The 25,503-nt window shown below is 35.8% G+C and overlaps 4 protein-coding genes across 7 annotated transcripts in view; all 4 read left to right on the forward strand.

Annotated features, from left to right (window-relative positions):
* LOC112569666 overlaps positions 1–25,503 on the forward strand; it is a 90,415-nt gene that overhangs the window by 52,911 nt on the left and 12,001 nt on the right. The window lies entirely within an intron of this gene.
* On the forward strand, positions 1,447–6,071 carry LOC112569672. Its single transcript, XM_025247549.1, has 5 exons — positions 1,447–1,549; positions 1,823–2,209; positions 2,744–3,019; positions 4,141–4,419; positions 5,586–6,071. Exons 1-5 carry the CDS (start codon positions 1,474–1,476, stop codon positions 5,705–5,707), a joined length of 1,140 nt encoding a protein of 379 aa, XP_025103334.1. The 5' UTR covers positions 1,447–1,473; the 3' UTR covers positions 5,708–6,071.
* On the forward strand, positions 6,393–20,820 carry LOC112569678. Of its 4 annotated transcripts, none has more exons than XM_025247562.1 (9): positions 6,393–6,542; positions 7,145–7,264; positions 7,527–7,721; positions 9,166–9,219; positions 13,170–13,211; positions 13,626–13,733; positions 14,018–14,045; positions 15,292–15,417; positions 17,204–20,820. In XM_025247562.1, exons 2-9 carry the CDS (start codon positions 7,156–7,158, stop codon positions 17,379–17,381), a joined length of 840 nt encoding a protein of 279 aa, XP_025103347.1. In that variant the 5' UTR covers positions 6,393–6,542; positions 7,145–7,155; the 3' UTR covers positions 17,382–20,820. The 4 variants fall into 4 exon arrangements, with proteins under 4 accessions (XP_025103347.1, XP_025103345.1, XP_025103344.1 ...); XM_025247560.1 differs by lacking the exon at positions 6,393–6,542 and adding an exon at positions 6,559–6,772 and having other exon boundaries at positions 13,626–13,718; XM_025247559.1 differs by lacking the exon at positions 6,393–6,542 and adding an exon at positions 6,563–6,772.
* The window catches only part of LOC112569690, a 72,816-nt gene continuing 70,460 nt past the window's right edge, over positions 23,148–25,503 (forward strand). The window contains exons 1-2 of the mRNA XM_025247580.1: positions 23,148–23,277; positions 23,767–23,838. The gene's annotated coding sequence lies outside the window, so the exon portion shown is untranslated. The remainder of the gene's footprint in view (positions 23,278–23,766; positions 23,839–25,503) is intronic.

The following is a 25,503-nucleotide window of genomic DNA, read 5'->3' on the forward strand; positions in this document are numbered from 1 at the left end:
AAGGTTAACATTTCATGGTCAAATTGTGCTAGAAGATGTGGTGGTCTGCTTGTAAAGAAATCTGTCCGAAGTCAGTCCCAACCGTCGCAGTTTCACACAGAATTTGTAACGTGCAATAATAACGTGTTTACTTGCCATGAAACAATTTGTGTATCTAAAAAACGCGAAGAAGTTCGTTCTCTTAGACTAGAACCCTGAACATTCACACTGAAATTCATTCGTCATGCCTGCATTTATGCTAAAAATTAATAACAAACACACAAACAAAATTTTGCATGTATACCGAAAGACTCTATTCTACAATGTCACAAAATATTCATATCACACAAAGCTTTAAAACGAAAATTGGCTAATCAAATAAAAAAAAAGAACACATTTCTCCGAAAGTGCTGCGAGGGATCATATCCATCGTTTATTCAAATAATCCCCTAGCTAGGTGTCAGGATATGGGAAGAGGAACACTTGTTTTGCAGAGTAAATATCCTTAGGTGAAGGCCTTAAGATAAAAATAAGGGAAGAGTACCTCCTAACAGCTTATCATGAGCCTTTTGCCAGAACAATTCGTGGCAATATCTACTGAGAGTATAGTAATAAAGATAATCCAAGCTTACTGTTCACTCAAAGCAAACTCAAGTGTGCCAATCTACCAGTTTACAGAGCTTTGAAAATCTTTGACGACCCACTTATCCAGAACCCCGAACACATTCTGATTCCCACTGAGGACATTGGCTAGTAAAATGTTTTGACCATCTGATGACTTTTCTTCAATCTTTCTATTTGGCATGCTTGCTTATCTTTCCCACCTTTTCGATCTGCCTTTTTCCACATATTTGTATTTCATTTGTCGATGATTACTGTTCATCGTTGTATCAATGTGTCTGGCGTTTTGTTTCCTGTACCTCATACATGGTAAGCAGCTTTCATAGTCGACTTGGTGGGACAGAAGAATGTTTATATTTGCTTTGCCTTCATGGTGTCTATTTGTTAACTGTAGTTTTAAAACTGGCGTAGTCTTGTTTATTCAAAACTCTTATCCTTCAGTTATTTTTCAGCTTTCTTTTCGTTACTTGCACTTGTATCAGTGTAATATACTAAAAGTTCTATCTTGTCAGCTGATGAGTGAGTCTGAATAGCACATACAAACCCTTATCATTTCATGCGTTTAAATATTTATATTTACAAGAAAATAGCAAATAATTGTGTTAAGTATTCAGCATAATGGTTTTAAGCCTTCGCCGAAAATTAAGGGGACAGTGGTAGCATTAAGGAACATTATAAGCTTCGTCATAGGAGTCACTAAGAAATAAATGAATACAGAATTCTATTCCTCTATTATTCTGTTAACCTTTCCCCGGGCACAAGGAAAATGAAAGGGAAATTTTATTCTCCAGTACCGCTTATAGGAACTCTTCCAAGTACTTTGCGTCGAGTCACTTTTATAATGATTCTTTTGTGTCCAGGAGAAGGCTGAGTATGGATGCACTGTTTACATGTTGTTGTTTCTTCTGGATAATTATTATGCCACCGACCCCAACCTCTGCGTCAACATGTGAGTAACACAGTTACATTCTTACGGCATTGCTCTACGTTTCTTAATTCTTTCATTGCAGCTACAAAGAATATTTAGAAATAGTTTACTTATTTTTAAAATGAGAACACAACTTAATATTTTAGTTGTATAACCATTGTAATTACATCCAATATTTTGTAAATATACTCAACATTTATGAAACTATTTTTATTGAAATGTAAGCTCCTTTTACAGAAAGTAAAGAAAGGCATGTGCGATTTTTTTTCATTCTCTTCTTGTTTATTCTTTCAGGTGGGATATCAAATTTCAGTGAACATTTGATTAAAAAGCAAGGAGACATTGCTAATATCACATATGCTGTGAATGGCACGGAAATCTCTACATTTTCAGAGAAAGTCACCATTGTGTACGATGTATGTAAAAGTAACACACTGAGTGTCCAATGCACATTTAAATGGAGAGAGCAACTTAATCAGCTGGTTGTGAAGAAATGGAGTTCAGAAGACGATGCATTCTGTTCAGCTGAACGTCGTAACTTTACCTCCGTGGTCACCTGGGAGATAACGATTTCGCAGATGGTCAGTCGGTCACTGAGTGTAATGCATCTCTACTTGCAAAACTACACTGGCGACGAACGAAGAATCCAGATAATGCGTCTTATACGCGTTCAATTATTGCGTAAGTCAGGAATACTACTTTGGAATTGGACACACCATTATAATGAATTTTCTACCATGCAAACAATATGACAGCATCATTTTAAACAACAAAGAAACAGATATAATAATGACAATTTCATCAACACCTAAGAGTTTAGTTTTTCTTATTATTCCTCCAGGAGCATAGGGCTGCAGGAAACGCCTAAGAGTACTCAAGGAAAATATATTTATTGATGAAAGGTCATTGAAGTCCTAAATGTTTTACTAGCTTTAAGCAGAATTTACATTGAACTCGCAATTTCAAACTTTGACACCCCTGATTAAAATACTATATATTCTCTCCAGTTATTGTAACATTTAAGACCGAAGTCTATCATTGTATTAAAGCCTAGGCCTATAGCTTTTGTGACAAAACAAGATTTGTTTTAGGTCAACATGAAAAATCTCTCATGGCTTATTATCTATTTCTTATGTCTAAAATTGCGTGTTCTACGTGTATTTCTAAAACATATAAACATTTGGTCTGCATGTTTTGCCACACCTGTATATGCAGATCCACCCAAAGTCACGAGTCTAAATATAGACGGACAGGAGGTCAACGAAACACATCTCATTAACGAAGGTCAGCAGGTCACCATCTCCTGCTCCTTTGACACAGGAAACCCACCTGTCACCTTTCGTCTGGTGGACAGAACTGGCAAAGAACTTACTACTGACAAAGAGAATCTTAGCACTTTACTTTCAGTAAAATGCGAAGATACCTGGCCATTAGTTCGTTGTGAAGGAGACCGGTCAGAACAGAACAGATCAGTGTTACTTCTTGTCAGGTGTAAGTACCAAAGCCGACAGATATAAACGGACATTTATTTATATGCTCTCTTCCTCACTTTCATTTTCTACATATGTACATGGGTTTGTGAGGCCATATAGGGATACATATGATGAGTGATGCATCCTTTCGGCAACTTAGCAACAAAAAGAAGTTAACACCGTGTAACATCTAAAATACAGAATTATATATATAGTTTTATTAGCGGTAGATATAATGACCTATGATTGTCTATGTACATTTGCAATTTTGCAATGTTTGTGATTTTGATTGCTCTCTGTGCGTAGTCTTGTATCTCGAGAAATTAAATGAGTTATTCAGTCAGAAATTGTATATAATTCACTTCTTTAAGCACTCGCTGGAAGGTTTTAACAGACAATGAACGTTTTAAGGACTTTTTAACATCTTACAAATAAATATAACGCAAAATTGTTTTCTATATGCTGTACACTTTTTATGCGATAAACATATTTCAATGATAATTAATCAAACTTGTACGATGTGACAGTTTCTTCTTAACCAGCCAGCATTCTCGGCTTCCTCCGGGTTACTTTTTGCCGCTAACTCTTCCAACTGTTTTTCCTTTTCTTATCTGTCACTTCATTTGAGTCAAGCTTATTTGTTCACGGAGTCAATGTAGCAAAATAGAGAGATACTTGTACTTATATATATATACTTGAAGGACTGGCAGTTAATGTTTTGGATATAGTTTAGTTTTCAAAGGTGAGACAGAAATTGCACTGCCAGAGACTCTCTCTCAGTTTATTCCCATATTTCGCATGCTTGCTTTTATATGACATTCTGTCAATCAAAATTGCCCTCGTTAGTTTTGAGTAAATAAATTCTTAGTGTGATAACTTTCTGTATAGCACTGTTTTATCTAGCGCCAAAAAGAAAATTCAAGGAGCTCAGAAAAAGTGAACATAAGTTCACCTACAAGGCATGGTGGATTCGTGAAACTGGGCACACACAAACAGACAGCTTTACAGTTAATGAAATGTTGCTTTATGTTCTCAGTGGTAAAAAGAAAATTTATTCAATCTTTATTTAAAGAATTTTCTGAAAGAGTATTTATGATTCTGACCTATTTGAGCATGAATTTTATTTATTTATATTTGTAGGTCCTCCTCTGTTTGTTAGCACGCTTCCGAAAATCGTCAAAAATGAAATGTATGAAACCTGGATTTTTAACATCAAGGCTCATACAAAAACAATCAACAGATGTTTTCTAACCACAACCGAATCAGGAGAAAAGCCTGTTACTGAGGTAGACTGCTTTTTAAGCGGGAATCCTCCGTATTTTGTATTGACTGTCGTCCTGAGCAACAACGACAGGCTTGAAAATGGATACTGGACGTTAACTCTCCGAAACGATGTGGGGTCTGCAAACACAACATCAAGTGAGTATAACCGTTTCACTTCCTGTAGGAGATTATGTAAAAAAAAAAAAAAAATACTTCTTCCTTTTTTTCGTTTTTTTAAGGTCTTCTTTTATTACTAACATGCCGATTTCCTGCACTGTGGGCAGAAGTTTCGCGGGCCGGATGGCACCGAGTCGCGGGCCGGATATGGCCCGCGGGCCGTAGGTTGTGCATCCCTGCTGTGTAGGATTCAAAAAATAAATGATCTTATATCTATATAGGTCTGTATCATCAACAGTGCTACAGCATTCTTTCTTTCTTTATGCCTCGCCGAACACTACGAATGGGAAACGCGATTCCTTCTTATTTATACTTAGAACATAATCTATCAATGTATCATTAAATGCCTACTCTTTAGAGTTTTTTTTTAACCAGTTTCATCCCTTCCAGTTTGTTTTTTGACGAATAGAGTATCACAAATATTCCGTGAAATATGTTGTGTTTTTTTTTAATCTAGCAAACGTGGTCAACAAAAAGTTGCTTGTTCAGAGAACCTAAGAAAGCAAAGTTAGTAACTAATTTGATTTCCATAAGAATGTGTGTATCAATGACCGGGCACATTCGAGTGGAAAAATAATTTTTTGTATGATATAAACATGTCCTTTTCAAGTTTGCTATATACAAACCGTTTGGCCCGGAAAAAGATATCAAACCGTGAAGAAGGTGCCTGGAATAAATCTACACAAGAGATTAGCATCTCCAGTCATATTTTATCAATTTTTCCTGCGATTTCTTGCGTTTTGCCCCGATTCAGTAAACAACGAGAGCGACAGAAGAAGACATCTTAGAAGGTGAGTTTAAAAAGACTTCAACCGCGTTTATTGAAACTTTCTTTTACACTATAACGGGCAGACCAAAAAAATCAAACGGAGAAAAAGAGAAAAAAAAAATTAAAGAGAAAAAAAGGAATCATACTTAAAGCATACATCGGGGTGTGGATGAAATAGAGAGATCAATAAGTGACCACAACCAAATAAAAATTAATAAGGTTTCAGATAATTGAGGTTAGGAAAACTAGCACCGAGGTAGTCAGAATGTTTGGTGTTGGTATGTTGAATGTTATCTTGCAAATAGTGGAACAAATATTTGTTTATATTGCACGTACTTCACCCGCGATGGCCACCCGCTGTCTCGCGTCCCTGCAGACCAGACGCTGCTCCTCTGTCGACCGCAGCCCGTCAGCCATCAGTGGTGGCCACCCGCCGTCCGACGTCGATCCGAGGAGAGTCCGACGATCACACGGTCTGCTCACAGGGCCGCAAAATGACGATGAGGGCGACGATGATGACGATCCTTTTAAAGATAACTGAAGAAATGTTCGAAGGAAACATTTTAAGGAAGAAACGCACAAATAAGCGACGAATGGAGAAATGTTTGATTGACAAAACGACGAAGAAACGGTAAAAAAAAACGATACAGCCTGCACTAAGGACAAAAAACAAAAAACAAAAAACAATACATTCCTTCTGTAACTCACAGAAGACTCAGTTCAAGGGACAGAAACAAACAAATAATATTGCTCACAAGACACTCTGCACCGTTATTTTATTTTTTGTTTGTTTTCTTTTGTTTTTCTCGTCTGATGCCCAGCCGAAAATCTCCACCGTAAAACGTGGTGATGCAGAATCCCTCCCCCCCCCCCATCGTCCTGCCCCCTCTTCTGACGGCAGCATGGATTATTATTTTTCTCGTCGCTTATAGTCGGTTTCTTCGTAGTGTTCCGTCTGCTATTTTTTTTTTCTAGGATTGTATTCGTAGCGTTATATAGTATTATAGCGTGCTAATTAATTTAGTGCACACAGACTGATTTTTAATTCATATGAACGAAACGTGTAATGTGAACGTTGAGAACCTCTTCTCGTACTCATGCTCCTCTCACAGTATATCAATATCACATATTGCCCTGTTTGCGCATGCGTCACCTGTTGACCCCTGCGCCTGCGCACTATGAGAAGGCAATACGCTGTCTTAGGCAATTCATGAGATCATGTGTTACGAATCTTAGGACAGTATGTCTTGAATTTAGCAACATTGTCAATTGTGGTAGACTGGCGGATCGAGGACGTGTTGTGATAAAAAGTCAGCCCTACAAAAATAAGAAGGTAAGTTACATTTTAATTTTTATTCGGAGTTTAGTCGATCGGTTTCTTTGTAAATGTTCGTCTGCTATTTTCTAGATAAGAATCATCACGAACTTGTATCCTGCCCTGTTTGCGCATGCGTCACCTGTTGACCCCTGCCCCTTTGAGAAGGCGATACGGTGTGCATGAGATCGTGACAGTGGTAATACAAGTAGAATTATTAGATTCATTGTGCATGTTGGCTTGTCACTGTGAGTATGCACTCATTTGGACTTTTCTTTGTGCATTACTGAACTCAAAAATACATGTGCATGCGCTAGCACACACATTAACCATCAAACACGGACGGGTACACGCGAGTGTCGAAGTCCAGTCCATTTTTACACCACTAGTCACTGAACCCGAACGCTGTGACTATAGAAGTTCTCAGTTCCGCCCAATTGACATTGACGCCATTTCTGCTGTCATCCATTACAGTAAATAGCAGCTTTGTAAATTTGTAAATGTAACACACTTACTAGGCATACACCTCTGGATAATGTGGTTAAAAACAGAAGCACAACTAGTGTAGCTTAATAAGCAGATTTGTTCATAAGTATTCTACGTTTGATTTTGTTTTACAGGCATTTCAGAAATGGAGTGCAGTTTTCAGTATACAGACACATGCGAGCTACACATTCCATTTCCTGAGAGAACTGAAAAAGATTTTGTAATCTACTTTAGTCCTGATGTCGGAGAACAACGTAAGCACCTTTCTCTTTGCTTTTAATATATCCTCGTTCTCGCTATCTACTTCGTGGTGTATAATCTTGCAAATTTTACCTAGGGACTTCATCGTACAACATGAATTTCTGAAAGCAAAAAAGAACTAAATATGCCATATTTTAAGCTCTTTATTGTTTAATGTGTATTCTTAGAAAATTTTGTTTATTCGAGAAGAATATTGCCCTCCTGATCTATCATTATTGTAACCACATCTTGTTACTGTTTCAAATGTGTTGACAGGAAGCGTTGTCAGATGTGAATGGTCAGATACATACATCTGCGACAGTGAGCCTGGGTTCTCCATTGATTTTCAAGATGTTCAAAAAGCTGTAATTACACTTCCTTCAAGCTTAGAAACGGAATCTGGAAAATTCAAATGGCATGTCTTAGGAAGCGATTTTAGTAACTCAGGAGGTTGCTTCTGGGATTCCAAAGGTACACTTTTTAAATATTCGTGTTTTATTTTTGAGAAACACATTTTAAATGATAAAACATATTTGTGCCTGGAACATTGAATACGCAGTTGGATCTTTCTTGCTACAATAAATGCCAAAAGTTTCACAAGAGATAGCTGAGATAATTAGGTCTATGCACAGATAAGACTTCCTCTCTTTCACTCTATCCCATCCACCTGTAATCCATGTAGCGTTACAAGCCAACTGCTGAATTTTCTCCCTTTTTCTATTTTATTTATTTTTAATGTCCAGCTAGAAGATTGATTTAGATACAAGATACAAGACATCTTTATTTATATTTAAGTAAACCAGGGTTAGGAAATTCCTGAGATTTCATGTTTAAGAATGTGTTAAATTTTTGAGTCTTGTATCTTTTATTTACCAGGAGAAAAAACACTGATGATATGGCTGTATTTTTCCATTTTATATTTGTAAATAAAAAATTCTGCTTCTAGTAGGATAGTTTTTAGTGTATCATCTCTTTTACAACTGGCATTATATCTAAACAATACAAGTCATTGATTTATTAAAAACTAGATTAATATTATAATTGCATTTTTCAGCCATTGCCTTTTCTAAGTTTTTCCAGAATAGTCTGGTTACTTCAAACAACCATAATGGTGTTCACTTGTCTCCCTTTCGCTGACACAGGAGGTGCATGTAATGTTTTCTTCCAGGCCCATCTATTCTGATAAAGTGTTTGTACCGAGAATTTTTGGGTAATTCTGAACTAAAACTTATTTGGTTTGATGTCTTGTACTTCTTAAACTATTTTGACCAAAACTTTATGCACCATGCATCCTTCAGAGAAGATAAAACGAATTTGTTTTTAAATGAAATGAGTTGAGTACACCTAAATGTTTCTAACTTGTTTAAAAGTAAATATAAAGGCAGACTCTGAACCTTACATTGGTTGGGCAGTGAGGTGAAATAGCAGTGCCCACCTCCTTACCCCTGCCTTTCTTAGGTACCCATGACTTATGTACAGCTGGATAAATTGGGGTATTACACTAAGTCGCAGGGTATCAAACTGACGATGTGTATTCAGGTTCAGATGTAAACTTTTGTACTCCACTAGGCTTTCCACCTCTCCAACGCTTGGTAGTAGTATATATCTAAAGTTGTACATATCAATGAGTTTAAATGCACAAACAAATAAAACTAAATGACTAAAGGCTTGGTACAAGGACTTAACACCACAATTTGAGATATTCTGCATATTCAAGGTAGAGCATTGTGGTGGGTGGTCATCTAAATGTGGGATTTCAGTCAAAATTAAGCAAGGGAGGTAATTGCACTCATACAACAAAAGCAAATTTAAAAAGACGCTTGTTGAATTTTCTTGCTCATTTAATTTCGGAGTCACAAATACCAAGTTTTTGAAATTGTGAAGTGTATAAGTAGTACCTTTACCTTTTTTGCAGAAACGTGCATTCCTGGTGACAAGTATGAAGAAGTTTCAAGTACAGGACTGATGAGTATGTAGTGTAGCCTAATACATAGTTGAAAAAACATATATTGTAATTGAATTCTATTTTTGCTATAAACAGAAAATGATAACAATTTTCTACAGATATAAGTACTAATATGCTTGTTTCAGATATGGGTCATAGCATAATCTCTTCAATGGCTTTGTGTTTATCTTAAAACAAAACAGCAAACATTCACTGCATGTCTGCAATTTGTTTTTTAATGTATTCATAGTGTTTGTGGGTCTCTAAGTATGCTAAACATATATTTGCTTGTATAGATCCGGACAGTCATTTTCTCTCAGTGATATGTATCACAAAATTATTATTGCTCTTTCAGATGAAGTTTAGTTTAGCCGTACACCTTCATCTCTTTAGCATTAAATATTGTATGAAAAAAATGAATGTTTATAAACAAATTATCTGCTAAATGCTTTTTCACAGTTTGTACACATTTGAAACCACTTTAATATTACTCATTAGTTATGCTTATTTTTCCTACATAAGTACATGTGTGTCTATGTGTGCATGTGTGCATATCTATAACAAAAATTAACCATAACACATGCTAAACCTTTTAACATCATTATATTGTTCAAAGTGAGCTGTTTACACTCATTTTGTCTTTATATGATAAACCTGTTTAAAGGCATCGATGTACTGTAAAGTAAACTAAAAGGATGGTCCCAAGGTAATCTTTATATAGTCTTGAAATAGTATTATAAAAGTACAATACAAAGCAGGAGCTATAACTCATTAGAACTGATTAATTTTCTAGTTTTAAATATAGGTATGAACAAAGTTTCATGATTTTATTATAGTCAAAAATATTAATGAATATAACAACTTAAGACTTTCTATTATAAAATATTAAGATGACATAATATTCTTTCTGTTCAGTCAGCTTATCCACTCTATTTCAGATAGTAGCTTTGGTTTATTGGTACAAATTGTGCATGTGTTTGTATATATGAGTGTGTACAAGAGAGTGAAATTTATTTATAAGAAACAAAATGAGGGAGAAGAAAAAGGAAAGTTCAGAAAAAGATAAACCAGAAATAGGATAATAGAGAGAGGAATAATCCCCTTTATTTAATTCTGGTGTTCCGAGTGTGAACAGAACACTAATCAGTTGCACACATAAGGTAAATGTAAATAATATTCCTACTCTTCTTATACCATAATTTATGTGATATTTTATTAAATGTCTGTTAAGATCATACAGAACAAAGTTTAAAAGGCGTGGTTACCCATATTTTGTGGAAAAGTTAGCTCACATGATATATTTGCTATTGCTGTTTCTTACATGTACAGAGTATGACTACTTGACTTTTAGTAAAGCTTTTTTACCTTATGATGATAAACATGTTTTTTGCAACTGTGAAAATTATGTTAGATTGTTATATTTTTAGTCTGGACTGTATGTTTGTATAAATTGGTAGTTGTGGGTGCAATTTAAATAATTCTGTAGAAATTACAAGCACCTATTTGATCTACCTTTAGCTTAGTGTCATTGGCTGGTAATGTCATGAAGTTGAATGAGACTGAACATATGAGACTGCTTATTCGGATATGTTACAGGTTATAAATTGTGCAGAAACAAGCATCCCCTATAACAAAATTTCTTAGTAAAAGCAATAGATTGTGTTCTCTGTGGACTGCTTTTTTATAACCCTCTAATTCTTCTTTATTAAGAAACCTTAAGATAATGTTTGACTAGATTTTATTTTGTTCTTATGACTGCCACATTTGCTAAGTTTTGTCTTTTGTAGGACTCATCAACATGAATAGTTTATTTGCTTTTTCATTTATTGTTTCAGAGTGATATTTTTTGTTTTATTTTTACATTACCTAATATGGAAGAGCTATGTCCCTTCACCTAACTTGCTAGAGGGTGAGTGATCTGCTTCACTTTTCTCTGCCCGTTGATCTGCGCGAAGTCTTGTGTTTAATATTCATCTGTACATCTGTCACAATATTTGCTACGTTCCTGGATGGATTTCTTTGTCTGCGCCACTTTTCATCTTTTCCTGGGCCATTTTATTTCTACTGTCACAACTGCGCCTTCTTGCCATTATTTAGATTTTAGATGATGATGATGATGATTATGATGTATATTGCACTTTACACCACCATCAAAAGCACATTCAAAGTGCTTTACCAAAAAAGACATATTAACAACGAAAGCTGTCCATGCAAATAATGCCATCAGTACTTATGCTGTCTGTATCCTTGCCATTGCATGAATTCTTTGTAAGTCAATAAAGTTCTGATTAAGAAAAAAAGTTAGATCAGCAGTTGCGACTTAAAACTCTAATTACCTTTCTCCAGCTGCTTCAAAACGTTTTGATGTCAAGCTATCACAGCAAGCCAGTCTGCAATGACTGCCATTATGTATATCCAGACAGCTCAGTGGAAAACTGATTCTGATGCTGAAAAAGCCTAACTTGTTTTTGAAGACCTTTGACCTGACTACTGTACTTAGTCTTTCTTAAAACTTGTAGCTTGTAAAGTTCATAGGTTAAGAGTGATAAGAGGCTAAAGACAGACAAATGTTATGTCAGACAAATCAGTAACAATGCAATGTGCTTGTTCCAAATCTCAGCTGTCTGATTGTCCACAGGCTGGTAAATCTTATGACATTGCTTCCCCACCATGTCAAAAAGCAAGGTGAAAGTCACTCTTAACATGAATGAGTCATTATTGTCAGAAGTGGCCATCATGCAGTGTGGGCATCTTGGCCTGCAAGCTGGCCAATGGACAAGCACCCTTTATAAACATGCCTATTACTCAGATGCATCTAGATACGATAAATAAAACAAAACCTATGCTAGCTTAATCCACCACAGTGGGACAATTCCTAATAGTTCCTTGTTAACTCCAGAATTGATAACTATATGCTGTTAGTATTTATCATGTATGTTCAGTGTTCTTTAAGTTCACTTAAATGGTGAAGAAAGGTGCTATAGAAGTTGTCATCATTATTATTACATTGTAAAATGTATATTATTTCCTAATTTACCTTTTCTTCAATGAATTGTCACCGTATAGGACAGGGGTGGGCAATTAATTTTCCCAAGGGGCGGCATGAGAAATTGGGATGGTTTTAGAGGGCCGGACTAATATAGTTAACTCAGTTTTACCCAATACTGTATATATAGTATATATATTGGTGGGCAGGCCAGCGGGCAGGCCGGTCAGAGACAGGAGGCGGGCCGGCCCTTGCCCAGGTCTGGTCTAGGAGATAGAATTAAAAGTAGAGATATTTTTCATTACATGCAAAGTAACGCTTACTCTGTGTACTTGCTACAATATTGTACTTTGACCATAGGAGAAAAAAGTCTGTGTTGAATGTAGTTTTTCCATTTGCTTTTCCTTACATAACTGTCATTCTTGTGAAGAAGCAATTTTATGGAACAATAATTTTGAACATTTTACTTTAAGGGCTTATAAAATGGATAATAATTCACTTCCGCAAGAAGAGAGGTGCTATGGAATCTTATCAATGGTGAATTCACTGAGCACGTTGAACTTTTCATGTTTCTGGGATTCACCATTTCAAATTATTTCAGCTTGGAAAAAGATATGATTCCTTATCTAAAATCGCAATAACGACTTTACTTTTTGCACCAACTGTAAACGTTCTGCCTTAGTAGGGGCATTCTGGTTGCATTTAGCAGGGTGGTGATCGGTATTATATTCCTGCTTATGTTTTATCCTCTATATAGAAAATTGAACTTATAATGATCAGAAGAAATAAACACGTAAAAGGTATACATATTCCTAACTTAGGAAGCTAGAGAATTCAATATGCAGCTGATATATAATTAACGTATAGCAAAATAATCCTTAATGAAAAGTCTATAATTTAGTACAAGTCGACACTTGTTGGTTACATTTACTTGGACGTATTGATCAATGAGATTTTATTGCTAATAGCACTTGTTTCTGCTTTTTAGGATTTAGAACATCATTAAAACCTGAATATTCTGAATACGGAGGCAAGTATTGCAGCGTCAATTTAACAGTTTGTTATTTGTTACATTTACAAATATTTCAAGTATGGTTATTGTGTGTGGATCATCCGTGGATATGAAAATGCAACCACATTTAAACAGACATGACCAGCCAACAGTTTCCACATTTATTTAGCAAAATGCTATCGTCTGCCATATCAATGTTTTTTGTACATATAGCGACAGATAAAGGGCATATACTTCTGTTTTATATATTGTAAAGATATGTCTTCTATTCAATGTAAAATTAGTGAAAACATTAATTGTGCATTTAATTTCAAATGTTTTCCATCATCTCTTTTGCAAACTATTGTTTAGATGAAGGAATTGTTTTGCCATTATTTTGACGCTTTGTTGAAGTAAAACTAACAGCTGAAAACATAAATGCTTATCATGCAGATAACAATCCTGCAACAATTATTGGCGCTGCTGTTGGAGCTGCTGTACTCATCTGTCTGATCCTGCTGATTGGCATTTTCCTTTGGAGGAAAAGCAAGTTTAAATACAGTAAATACTTTATCATGTTACATTGAAAAAAAAACATTAATAGAAAGAAGACCAACTATTAAACGATACAAAATACATACTTATAAATCATTACATTAGAAAAACCCAAAAGTAAAAAGGTTACAGCTCGGAGGGTAGAATCCTTTGAAATAATTTACCAACCACAACAAGAGTCTTCTCAACGATTTCAAAGTAACGAGGAACAATCCCTCGCACAGATGTGGACGTTGTTCTCTGAACACAGTTGTCTGTTTAAATTTACTTTAATTTAACTATTGTTTCAGGTCGTGGCCGTCCTGATCAACCTAAAATGTAAGTTAAATGCTTTTAATTTGCAGTTCTATAAACTACTTGGCCAAGGCTCATGTTTGCACGAAATTTTGAATTTATAGTTAATAATTTATAGTTAATCTATAGTTAATTGTTTTCATAAGTACAGGCAACCAAAGCATTCCCAAAGCTCGTATGTTAACTTTCAGCATCCATTGATTTGAGCTATTATCTGTATATCAGTATAAAACAAAAACTGAAATGGCATATCGCCATGCCTTTCTTTAGCCAACATCCCACTATATATATATATGGCACGTGCACGGATAAAACTTAATGTCATATTGCGAGTATAATTCCTCAAAAGAGCATCTTGAGAAAATAGTCTGTTCCCCACAAAAAGGACTCCACTCAAAAAAGTCTGACTAAATTTTGAAAATTTTCATAAATTATTCATCAGTCATGGAATGTGAAATAAACTGCAAATTTCAGAGGCCAAGACTCCACCATCTAGTAAAAATCGTATCACACTCCCTCCCTAAACGGTACATCTAAAAAGTCTGTCACAAAATATCAAGGTAACATTGTTTGAATGCCTACCGTATATAGGACTGTTATAGCCACTGATGGCGACAATCAGAATAAAGTGATTAGGTGAAAACTTCGATGTGTTCAGGGTATGACAGATATGGCGTAAAAATAATCCATGTGCAAAGGTTTCTCCTTATTTCTATACTCAGGAGCTCGACTCCCATCTTTTCACCAAAAATTAGAAAACCATTTAAAAAAAACCAGATAAAAGCTAAGTTGAAAAAATCTATCAGATATCATCGCAAGGGATGTCATCCATAATCTCAACAAACCACCCAGTGCACGAAATATTGCTGCAGTTTATACTACTCTTTCACATATCACTCTGGCATAAAATATTACACAAATCTAGCAACACATAATAAAATTTTATTTTTAAAGTATACAAAAAGTAATACACATTGACTGGCTACGTAACGAAACAGTACACGTGTACGACATTAAAATTTTATTTTCCTTATTATAAACGCTGTGTCACATCTATTCTTACCTATTACCAAACCTCTTCCTCTAAAACTTAGATAGAAAAAGAGAGAAATGGAAAACGAAGATGTAGGTCTACTGACTTATTAAGTCACCACAGTACCAAATTTTATATGGTATCGCTCAAAATCCTAATCCTAATAAATGTCCTAATAAATCAAAATAATGTCAAAATCCTAATAAATGTCCTAATGGTGAGTGATATTATTTGCAGTGACAAGAGCGTTTTAAACACCCACGGCCAAGATGATGGCAAGATATCGTTTCTTGATAACGAAAAGAAGGGAAGCTATGTAGATCAATTGCAGCACTCCGGTCAATTGGCCATCCAGATCAGCTTGTAAGTAAATAATATTTAAAACAAGCTTGTGTAATTACTGTGTTAAATGTACATTTTTTTCTACAGAATGACATAGTAAAAAATTTCTTGAGACTGGAGACTTGATTCTCTCTAGAGCAGGGGTGGGCAATTAATTTTCCCAAGGGGCCGGATGAGAAACTGGGATGGTTTTAGAGGGCCGGATGAGAAACTGGGATGGTTCTAGAGGGCCGGACTAATATAGTTAACTCAGTTTTACCCAATACTGTATATATAGTATATTTACTGGTGGGCGGCCTGCGGGCGGGCCGGTCAGAGACAGGAGGCGGGCCGGCGTTTGCCCACGTCTGCTCTAGAGTGTAGATTGTCTCTCGTTTTCTCACAGCATTATTAACACTAAGCCTAGTAGAAAATTTAAATTCCAAAAGTAAGAGTATGCATATTTACTTCCAGCTTGTCTTTCAAATATAACCTCTGTTCTCTAACTGCTAGGTGACGTCCCTAACGAAAAACAAGTCTTTTAGCTTTATTTAGGTTGACTTTCCGACAAATTGGTTCGGCTACTCATACACAACTTAATTTCCAAACCATCGAGAGCTGTTGCAAACAGTGTAATCTACAACAGTAAGAGTGAAAAGTTTGTGAAACCTGGTGGGACAGCTCACTAATGAGTATTTAAATAATGAGAAAAGTGATGAGCTGAGAACATAGACCTGCTTCAGCCCCTGCAAGCAGTCAAAGAACTGAAACAATTTCTTAAAACTACCCCTAGTAACACTAGCGTAAATAATCTAATGGTCTAAAGTTTACTCTGCAGACCTATTTGTGACACCACCTGCCATAGTACTGGTCTTTGAACATAATTGTAGTCTGTTAAAAATTAATAAATACATTAGAACGTTTCCTTTTATGCGAAAGCTGTTGCTCAACTGAAGCAGATAATATGAAAATATAGTCTACAGTTAAGTAGTGCATAAGTATTGTTCAAACTGTTTGATTCTAAGATCATACAGATGCTACGGTATGCTACTGAGATATATATAAAAATAAGCGAGAGAGAGAGACAGAGGAAGAACACAGAGTAAGTTTTCGCACCCTACTTCAAATGTGCTTCAAATAAAAGATATATAATGTCGTGTCATCTTTTTCTTGCTCACGGAGGTAAGGATATGTGTCTATATGGATATATTGATGTATGCGTGCTTTCTTTAAAGTGTTTTTATTTATAACACTGCTATTTTCTTCAAGAGAATTTTTTTAGGAAGTACAGGCTGCAGAGATTTGTATGTAATTTGTATCTTTATAACACTGAGATCGATAAACTGGTAGACAAATCTTTTGCTGATGAACAAGTCGAGCTCAAAATAGGAGCCTCATGGAGGATAACAACAGATAAAACTGTGGACAATAAATAAAATGATTAAATGATTCTTTGAGGTGCTGAACATAAAGCTATGGATGATTATTGTAAATGTTAACTACACTATATTAAATTAAATAAATTAAATAGAATTTATTTTGTTGTTGTTGTTGATAGGAAAATGATTCTTGTGCAAAGACACATGCTCAAAAATTATTTTGGCATAAATACTATTCGTTGATTATTAAAAAGAACACATGGGCACGTTGAAACTTTTCACAGCAAACATGTTTTGACTACTTGCCTCCTTTCATAAGTTACTACTCTCCTCAGACAAATACTGGTTGATTGAGCTCCACATTTTCTGTTTACCGTTTCAGTTGCTCTTTACTCCTGCCTGTGAATATCGCAAGATTTTTCTTTAATTATTTTATAACCAATCTGCAGGGATGAACCAAGCTGTACAGTCACTGAACACCGGGACCACAAATCTTCTGATATAAAAGATGGGAAAGTATCGTCTTGTCTATTATCGCAGAATCCTTCTATGTCCTCGTTTATGAGTTTCACGAGTGCAAAATCAGATACTCCACTCATAAAACACCCCCTTCCTACAGAAGTCTAATCCAGTCTTCCTGAGATCTCAGAGCTTCTAACCTTTCATTCCTAAGAAACAAGAAAACTTCTAAAACAAATGGCGGAAGACATCTCGTATGATATTTGTAATGTTTGATTCTGTCAAATTGCAGTCTTCAGTTTTAGTAAGTATGTTGAGAATCAGCCTGAGTTAAGAAGTGTTTGTGTCTTATGGAGATATGTCCACCTGTTACACTATTTGCCACGTTCCTAAATTGACTTATGTGTTTGCACAAATTTTCTTCTCATTGTGGGTCATTTTATTTCTACTGCCTCATCTTAGACGTTATTATTAATTGCACCCAAAAGCATTGATGATGAGCTTCGTGCGCTGTAAAAGTCAGTTCTGATATATCTAACATTGTACATCTCCAGAAAGCTTGGCTTGCAATGACGGTTAGCATAATCTCTAACAAGATTTGTGTTGATGGAACGAGATTTCTGTCTGAGAAATTTAGGCCCCTGCATACAAGATTATGAATAGATCTTCAATAAAAGCGTCAGAGCAACTTACAGATACTTTTTAAATCAGAACTGTATTAACGCATTGAAGATTCCATGAAGTTGTGAGGCTGCAGACAGCATCTATGTGATGGCATCCACTTTCTTCAAACATGAATAGCTGCACTGACAGAGAATGTAATAGCCCATTGCCATCTTATTTTATTACAATTCGCTCTAAAAATACATGGATACCCAAATGAACATTTCTCACTCTCAAAAACTATTGTAGTCTGGTGATGTTATCAAAATGTGCTGATCACCAGTATAAGCAGTAAGTCTCTGGTCCTACCTCGTATGGTCGTTACCACTGTTTTGATCAAATTAATTAATGACTATTTCTAGCAATTATAACAGAAGGCATTTTAGCAATATTTTAGGTCATATTACTGGATGATGACTGAAATTCCCGAAAAACTTAAAATGGCAGCTACACCTCCTATAGAATGCAAGGCTTGAGAGCAAATTTTAGAATTGAAAATGGCTATCATTCGATGGCAAAAAGGCTAACAGTCTTTCTTACCTGGTTATAGATTGTCAACATCGTAGGTTATCGTTTTATACATCGTTAAAAAGTAGCCAAAGAAAGTACATAAAAACGAGAAGAGATCGTAGGATAAGCTAGCATAATCTTAAAATTTCAACCGAAAATATTAGATTGTTATTCATTGCTTGTGCTAAGTCATTTCTTACAATAGGCATCTTCCACTACCGGCTTCTGTCTCCTGTTTTTCCTTTTACCATTTTGAAACTTCTTGTTTTTGAGACCAGCATCCATTATTCATATGTTTGTACGTTTTTCATTTTAGTAAATTGCTTTGGTCCTGGTTTTTATGATGCAAAAAGCACTATGCAAATCATTTTAATTATTCTTGTTGTTAATTACAGTTAAGCGCTTTGACCATGTTTATGGTGGGGAAGGCGCTATGCAAATCAACTTAATTGTTATTGTTGTTAATAACAGTTAATCACTTTGACCATGTTTATGGTGGGGAATGCACTATGCAAATCCTTTCAATCATTTTTTTAGTTAATGTTGATGAAGTGCTTTGACCATGTCTATGGTGGGGAATGCACTATGCAAATCATTTTAATCACTGATGTTAATGACAATGAAGTGCTTTGACCATGTTTATGGTTGGGAATGCACTACGCAAATCCTTTCAATCATTTTTAATGACAAAAAAGCGCTTTTACCATGTTTATGGTGGGGAATACGCTATGCAAATCCTTTCAATCATTTTTTTTAAATTAATGACAATGAAGTGCTTTGACCATGTTTATGGTGGAGAATGCGCTATGCAAATCAACTTAATTGTTATTGTTGTTAATAACAGTTAATCACTTTGACCATGTTTATGGTGTGGAATGCACTATGCAAATCCTTTCAATCATTTTTTTAGTTAATGACAATGAAGCGCTTCGACCATGTTTATGGTGTGGAATGCACTATGCAAATCCTTTCAATCATTTGTTTAGTTAATGACAAAAAAGCGCTTTGACCATGTTTATGGTGAGGAATGCACTATGCAAATCATTTTAATCACTGATGTTAATGACAATGAAGTGCTTTGACCATGTCTATGGTGGGGAATGCACTATGCAAATCCTTTCAATCATTTTTAATGACAAAAAAGTGCTTCGACCATGTTTATGGTGGGGAATGCGCTATGCAAATCCTCTCAATCATTTTTTTTTTAATTAATGACAATGAAGTGCTTTGACCATGTTTATTGTGGGGAATGCACTACGCAAATCATTTTAATCACTGATGTTAATGACAAAAAAGCGCTTTGACCATGTTTATGGTGGGGAATGCGCTATGCAAATCAACTTAATTGTTATTGTTGTTAATAACAGTTAATTGCTTTGACCATGTTTATGGTGGAGAATGCGCTATGCAAATCAACTTAATTGTTATTGTTGTTAATAACAGTTAATTGCTTTGACCATGTTTATGGTGGGGAATGCGCTATGTAAATCCTTTCAATCATTTTTTTTAATTAATGACAATGAAGTGCTTTGACCATGTTTATGGTGGGAAATGCACTACGCAAATCATTTTAATCACTGATGTTAATGACAAAAAAGCGCTTTGACCATGTTTATGGTGGGGAATGCGCTATGCAAATCCTTTCAATCATTTTTTTTAAATTAATGACAATGAAGTGCTTTGACCATGTCTATGGTGGGGAATGCACTATGCAAATCATTTTAATCACTGATGTTAATGACAAAAAAAGCGCTTTGACCATGTCTGTGGTGGGGAATGCACTATGCAAATCATTTTAATAACTGATGTTAATGGCAATGAAGTGCTTTGACCATGTTTATGGTTGGGAATGCACTATGCAAATCAACTTAATTGTTATTGTTGTTAATAACAGTTAATTGCTTTGACCATGTTTATGGTGGAGAATGCGCTATGCAAATCAACTTAATTGTTATTGTTGTTAATAACAGTTAATTGCTTTGACCATGTTTATGGTGGAGAATGCGCTATGCAAATCAACTTAATTGTTATTGTTGTTAATAACAGTTAATTGCTTTGACCATGTTTATGGTGGGGAATGCGCTATGCAAATCCTTTCAATCATTTTTAATGACAATGAAGCGCTTCGACCATGTTTATGGTGGGGAATGCACTATGCAAATCATTTTAATCACTGATGTTAATGACAATGAAGTGCTTTGACCATGTCTATGGTGGAGAATGCGCTATGCAAATCAACTTAATTGTTATTGTTGTTAATAAGACCATGTGTATCGAGTAAAATGCGCTACGAATATCAACACTTATTTATATTGTTAATGACATGTAAGCGCTTTGATCCAGCTTTTTACTGTGGTAAAATTGTTTTACAAATTATTATTATCGTTATTATTATTAATGTGAGAAATGAAATGAATAAAGGTTGAAACTACTATTCAACTTTTACGTTTTTTCACAGATGGTATGCGCGTGCTTGCTTTTAATTGTTGATGTGTGTTTCAGGAGGCACAGACACAGTAAATGTAAACCATTTTACTTTCTCACACATCTTTTACACACTCACACACACATTCCCAGTGATGACGGCCAGTAGAGTCTCTCAAGTGAATGGCACGTGGAATGAATGAGTTGTGGTGACGATTGGTTCTTTATACATCGGGTACCTCGTGTGCGGACGTTTTGCCGACCGGACGTTTCGCCGCATTATGTCAGAGAGAGAGAGAGAGCTTACTTACTTCTCAAAGAATGAAAGTAACTACTAGATTACACAATAATTCTTTATTTCAAACAAATTTTACACACAGACTTCACAGACAGTTCACTTTGATTGTCACAGATTATGCGCAACAGCTTTGAGAAAAAACATTGATACAATGGCGAGAGAAATGTGTGAGCTAACGGTTCACATGAGGAGGGATAGTGAGAGAGAGTTCACTGATACATTGATACAATGGCGAGAGAAATGTGTGAGCTAAGGGGCGTCACACACTTGACTTCGGCTAAAGGTGAAATGTCGAAATGAAGTGCCCCGCGCCGAAACGTCCGGCGGCGAAACGTCCGTGTACGGGGTACCTACAGTTAAACCGCAAGAAAAACTCACATGTCAACACATGATCAGAAATAGTATGAGTGAAACCTCACTTGCCAATACATAATCAGAAATACAGAGGATGCGGGATGCCTTCCTGAGGATTTGCTGATGGCCAAAGGCTGCCAAGTCCCTCTGCCTGGTTCCGGTGATCTTGGAAAAGATATTAACAAGGGAGACAAGACTGTTACTGTTCCCTAGAGAGAGGGCTTGGAACCAAGAGATGAAAAAAAGTGATGAGACTTTCAATGAAGGACTGAAAGAACCGAGTGAGGATGACAGAGCTGATAGAGAAAGATCTGAGTTTCCGTAGGAGGTATAGGCGTTGTTGACTCTTGCGGAGGATCACGTTAGTGTTGATATCCCAGTTAAGCTTGTTATCAACGAAAGTAACTCGTCAGCCGGCCAGCAACTACTCCACCACGGCCAAGCCTATACCTAAAATCATCTGTGTGTGCGCGTGTATGCGTGTGTATACGTGCCATGTTCCATACTACTGTAAGGTGACAACAGGATCTGAGAGAAGACCCTTAACAGAAACTCTCTGTTGCCTGTTTGTTTAAAGTCCAGGATCCAAAGAGTTGGTTGGTGAGACAGATGTAAGTCTAAAAGCGGCTCTCCTCCAACAAGTGAGGCTGTACAATGTTAGCAGTAGAAAAATCAGCAAAGAGAAGCCTGGCGTGAACTTATTATTACAATATCTTAATGCTAGAGCTTTAGGCAAAGTCTAGGTGCTGACTCCAGTTGTATCAGTGTGGAATGTATTCAGATTCTGTCAGTGTGTTTGAGTTTAGAATCGTTAGTTTGAGAGCAAAAGCAGAACAAACAAATAATTAGCGTAAATATGTTTATGATGCAGTCAACTTTTCTGTCCTTCTACAAATGGAGCAATCATTACTTCTGTCCTCCTTTATTTCGATTATTTTAGTGTAGTCTCTGCGTGGAGCTGCGGAGAGACACGATGGAGGCACTTTTATGTCACTTTTTTAAACTGCAAATTTCAAAATAATAATATAGTTTTTGCTGTCAATCAATCACTTATTGCTCGTGGTATACACACGGACACGTACACACACACACCAAACACATATATAAAAGACATCCACGTCTTTCTGGTTCTTGTTAGCGGACAGATTTGCTGTGAATAACGATTTTGATTGTTTTTTGTGTGACAAAAAGGGATCTTTTTATAATGATTCGGACTATGACCATGACAGCTTTGTGGATTTATGAGGCTAAGCCACGGCCGGCAATCATACAGCAAGGCTGTAATTGTCCAAGATCTACGAATTTTATCCGATGTGGATAAGGTGTCTGCTTTCGTTGATGCTGAGAAGTGTGTGTGTAACACCACCAGTATCCTTGATATCGTAAGCAGTTGTGCCGTACAGTAGGTCACCCGATACACAAAAGTCTCTATCGGTAAACACCTACAATAACAACTCCACCAGAAAAAGCTTAGGCCTTTCTTCGTAGACTATCGCAGCCATTTTATTCCTTGTTACAGAGAAGTAACACTACTGTGGCCGACAAGCTGCTTACATGGATTACTACTAAAAAGGTTTTTTTCTTATTTTGGTTTTCGTTTCTAACTATGATTATTTTTCTGACTTGGTAATCAGGATTTGTATTCATTTCTATAACAATACAGCTGCACTGTCTGTCAGGGTGGTAACCATCAAGTCTTTCTCTAGCTCAGGGTGAGACCTGAGGCCAGAAACTTCTCCACCCTTGAGCCAGAGAAAGACTTGATGGCTACTACTTTGATAGACAATACGGCCTTACAGAGAAGTAACACTACAGGTTGTTTACACTTATGTTAGCAACTCAACTTACTAAATCTCAATTAGCTCTTTAAATTATACTCATATATATATTGCATGTATATGTATATTAAACAAACGTTTCTTTGCCGTAAGTGAACTTCGTCTTTGCATAATGAAGTTACCTGAGCAATTTTCCTGAATTCGCTATTATTAATAACTGTTTCATAACTAAAAAATACTCCATTTAATTCTTTTTAAATTTGTACTCCATACTCGTATAGTATCTCACAAGAGAATGTACTGTACGCAATTTTTGCGTAACCAGAAGCCCTGCTGTTTTTAAAAAGTCACTAAAATAGTACCAAGTTGTTGTTCTTGATTCTTTGTTAAACTGAATGGTAATGATCAAATGAATCCAAGATTATAGTCTAAATGCACTAAGACTGCTACGACATTAAATGATGATAAAGTTATCTTTGATGTACAGCTGTTATCACATAATTAGCACAATGGGATTTTTTTTCAGAAACTACAGACGTTTACAGAATACCCAGTGATTGCAGACGCACACGTTTAAGCCACACTATTGCGATGGAAAGTAAGTTTATAGACTTATATGAGAGATCATTATGAATGCAACGGGTTTTTATACAATTCAATTAAAATTACAATGTTTTCAACTAAATCAAGATTATTTAAATTCCAAACGGAATTACCAAGCCAATAAAATCATGTCTACTACAAGACAAAATATATTATTAACAATAGCAAGGGAATTAAACTAACATATATTTTTGTGTTTTAAAATTAAGCTGATCTTCGAAAAATAATTTGGGGTGTTTGTGTATTTTTGCAGGCAGTCTAAAATTGGTTGCATAGTAAGGAATGAAAGGATCCGTATCAGATGCAATGCATATTTTCAACGGACCCAGAAGATAAACGAGACTTTTCTTGTCTACTTTCATTCTCCTGATGGAAAGCCAAGGTATTTTGACTCGCGGTCTTTCTGCCTTTGTTATTTCCTGACTCATTGTGTCTTTATATTTTATTTTCTTGGTCTTAATCTTTGTCTTTATACTTCATCGACTGCCACTTGGTATTCACTAAAGTATCTAAAAAGTGTTATCGATATCTTCGTGAGATCACTGTCGATGATAAATACGTATGTAAATACCGCCAGCAGTACTATTTATATACTTGTCTATTTATCTATCCGTTGTGAGATATTATTTCCAACTACTGCATTTTCAGTTTTAGTTATAAATTATTTTAATTTAAACATAGTTAAATTCTTGTACCGGTTCAGAACTTCTTTAGAAAATAAGAGTAATCTATCGGTAAACAGTTGACATCTCCGACGAGAAGAGCTTTCTAAATGTTGTGTTCTTAAAAATGGTTTTTAAATTACACCTTAGAAGCTTAAACACGTACTAGTTTATTAATCGTAGATATTTACATTTTCACATATTTTTCGCAGAGATAATGGCTAGTTGTACAGAACAACGAAGGATACCAGTGTATCTTTGCACACAGGGTCTTCCTCACAGAAGATTACATCTCAGTGTCTGAACTTTTCGACCAAAAAGGGAACTTGTTTGTCGATGCGGCCCAAGAATTGGAGCAGTTTCTTGTTTTTTAACTCAGTAAGACCTTATATTGCTGCTGATAGTAAATCTTTTGAAGATTTTTTTAGTAGAACGAAGACAGAAGTTTGCTGATGCTCACATAAGGTTCATAAAAATATTTAAGGAAGTGGTTAGATATAAAGATTATTTCTACGAGACAAGAAAAAATTTTCAAGGGTAGCTTTCTTAGCTGTCTAGTCTAAAGCTTTATTTTTTTCTGGCTCTTTAATTTTAGATGGGCTCATGTCCTACAACTAAATGTTACGTGTAGATAGACCTGGGCAAGGCGGCCGCGGGCCGATCGGCCCGCCCTCCTGTCTCTGACCGGCCGCCGCCAGTATTTACATTATATAAGTATTGGGTAAAACTGAGTTAACTATTATAGTCCGGCCTCTAAAACATCCCGTCTTCATGCGGCTTATGGAATTAATTCCAAGCTCTGGTGTAGATAGTGAAATTGACTGTAGTACCAAAGAAGAACGATAGATTACGATTGAAACCTCTTTCTTCGTTAATGCATGTGAAGTAAGTTTAATATCATATAGAGCAAGCTGACACATTTATTGAATATTAATGGATGCAGCTAATCATGTGGCTATTGGACTTTGTGTAAAGACTCAACTAAAGACACCAGTACT

Source organism: Pomacea canaliculata, linkage group LG7, assembly GCF_003073045.1.
Source record: "Pomacea canaliculata isolate SZHN2017 linkage group LG7, ASM307304v1, whole genome shotgun sequence".
NCBI classification, from domain to species: domain Eukaryota; kingdom Metazoa; phylum Mollusca; class Gastropoda; order Architaenioglossa; family Ampullariidae; genus Pomacea; species Pomacea canaliculata.

Bases quoted from the DNA above. Each gene is read 5' to 3' on its own strand.
- LOC112569672 (XM_025247549.1), top strand. From the start codon at position 1,474: ATGGATGCACTGTTTACATGTTGTTGTTTCTTCTGGATAATTATTATG. The intron at 3,020-4,140 runs GTAAGTACCAAA...TTATATTTGTAG, and splicing joins AGTGTTACTTCTTGTCAGGT to GTCCTCCTCTGTTTGTTAGC. The intron at 4,420-5,585 runs GTGAGTATAACC...GCGTCCCTGCAG, and splicing joins GTCTGCAAACACAACATCAA to ACCAGACGCTGCTCCTCTGT.
- LOC112569678 (XM_025247559.1), top strand. From the start codon at position 6,658: ATGCGTCACCTGTTGACCCCTGCCCCTTTGAGAAGGCGATACGGTGTG. The intron at 13,212-13,625 runs GCAAGTATTGCA...CTTATCATGCAG, and splicing joins TGAATATTCTGAATACGGAG to ATAACAATCCTGCAACAATT. The intron at 14,046-15,291 runs GTAAGTTAAATG...TATTATTTGCAG, and splicing joins CGTCCTGATCAACCTAAAAT to TGACAAGAGCGTTTTAAACA.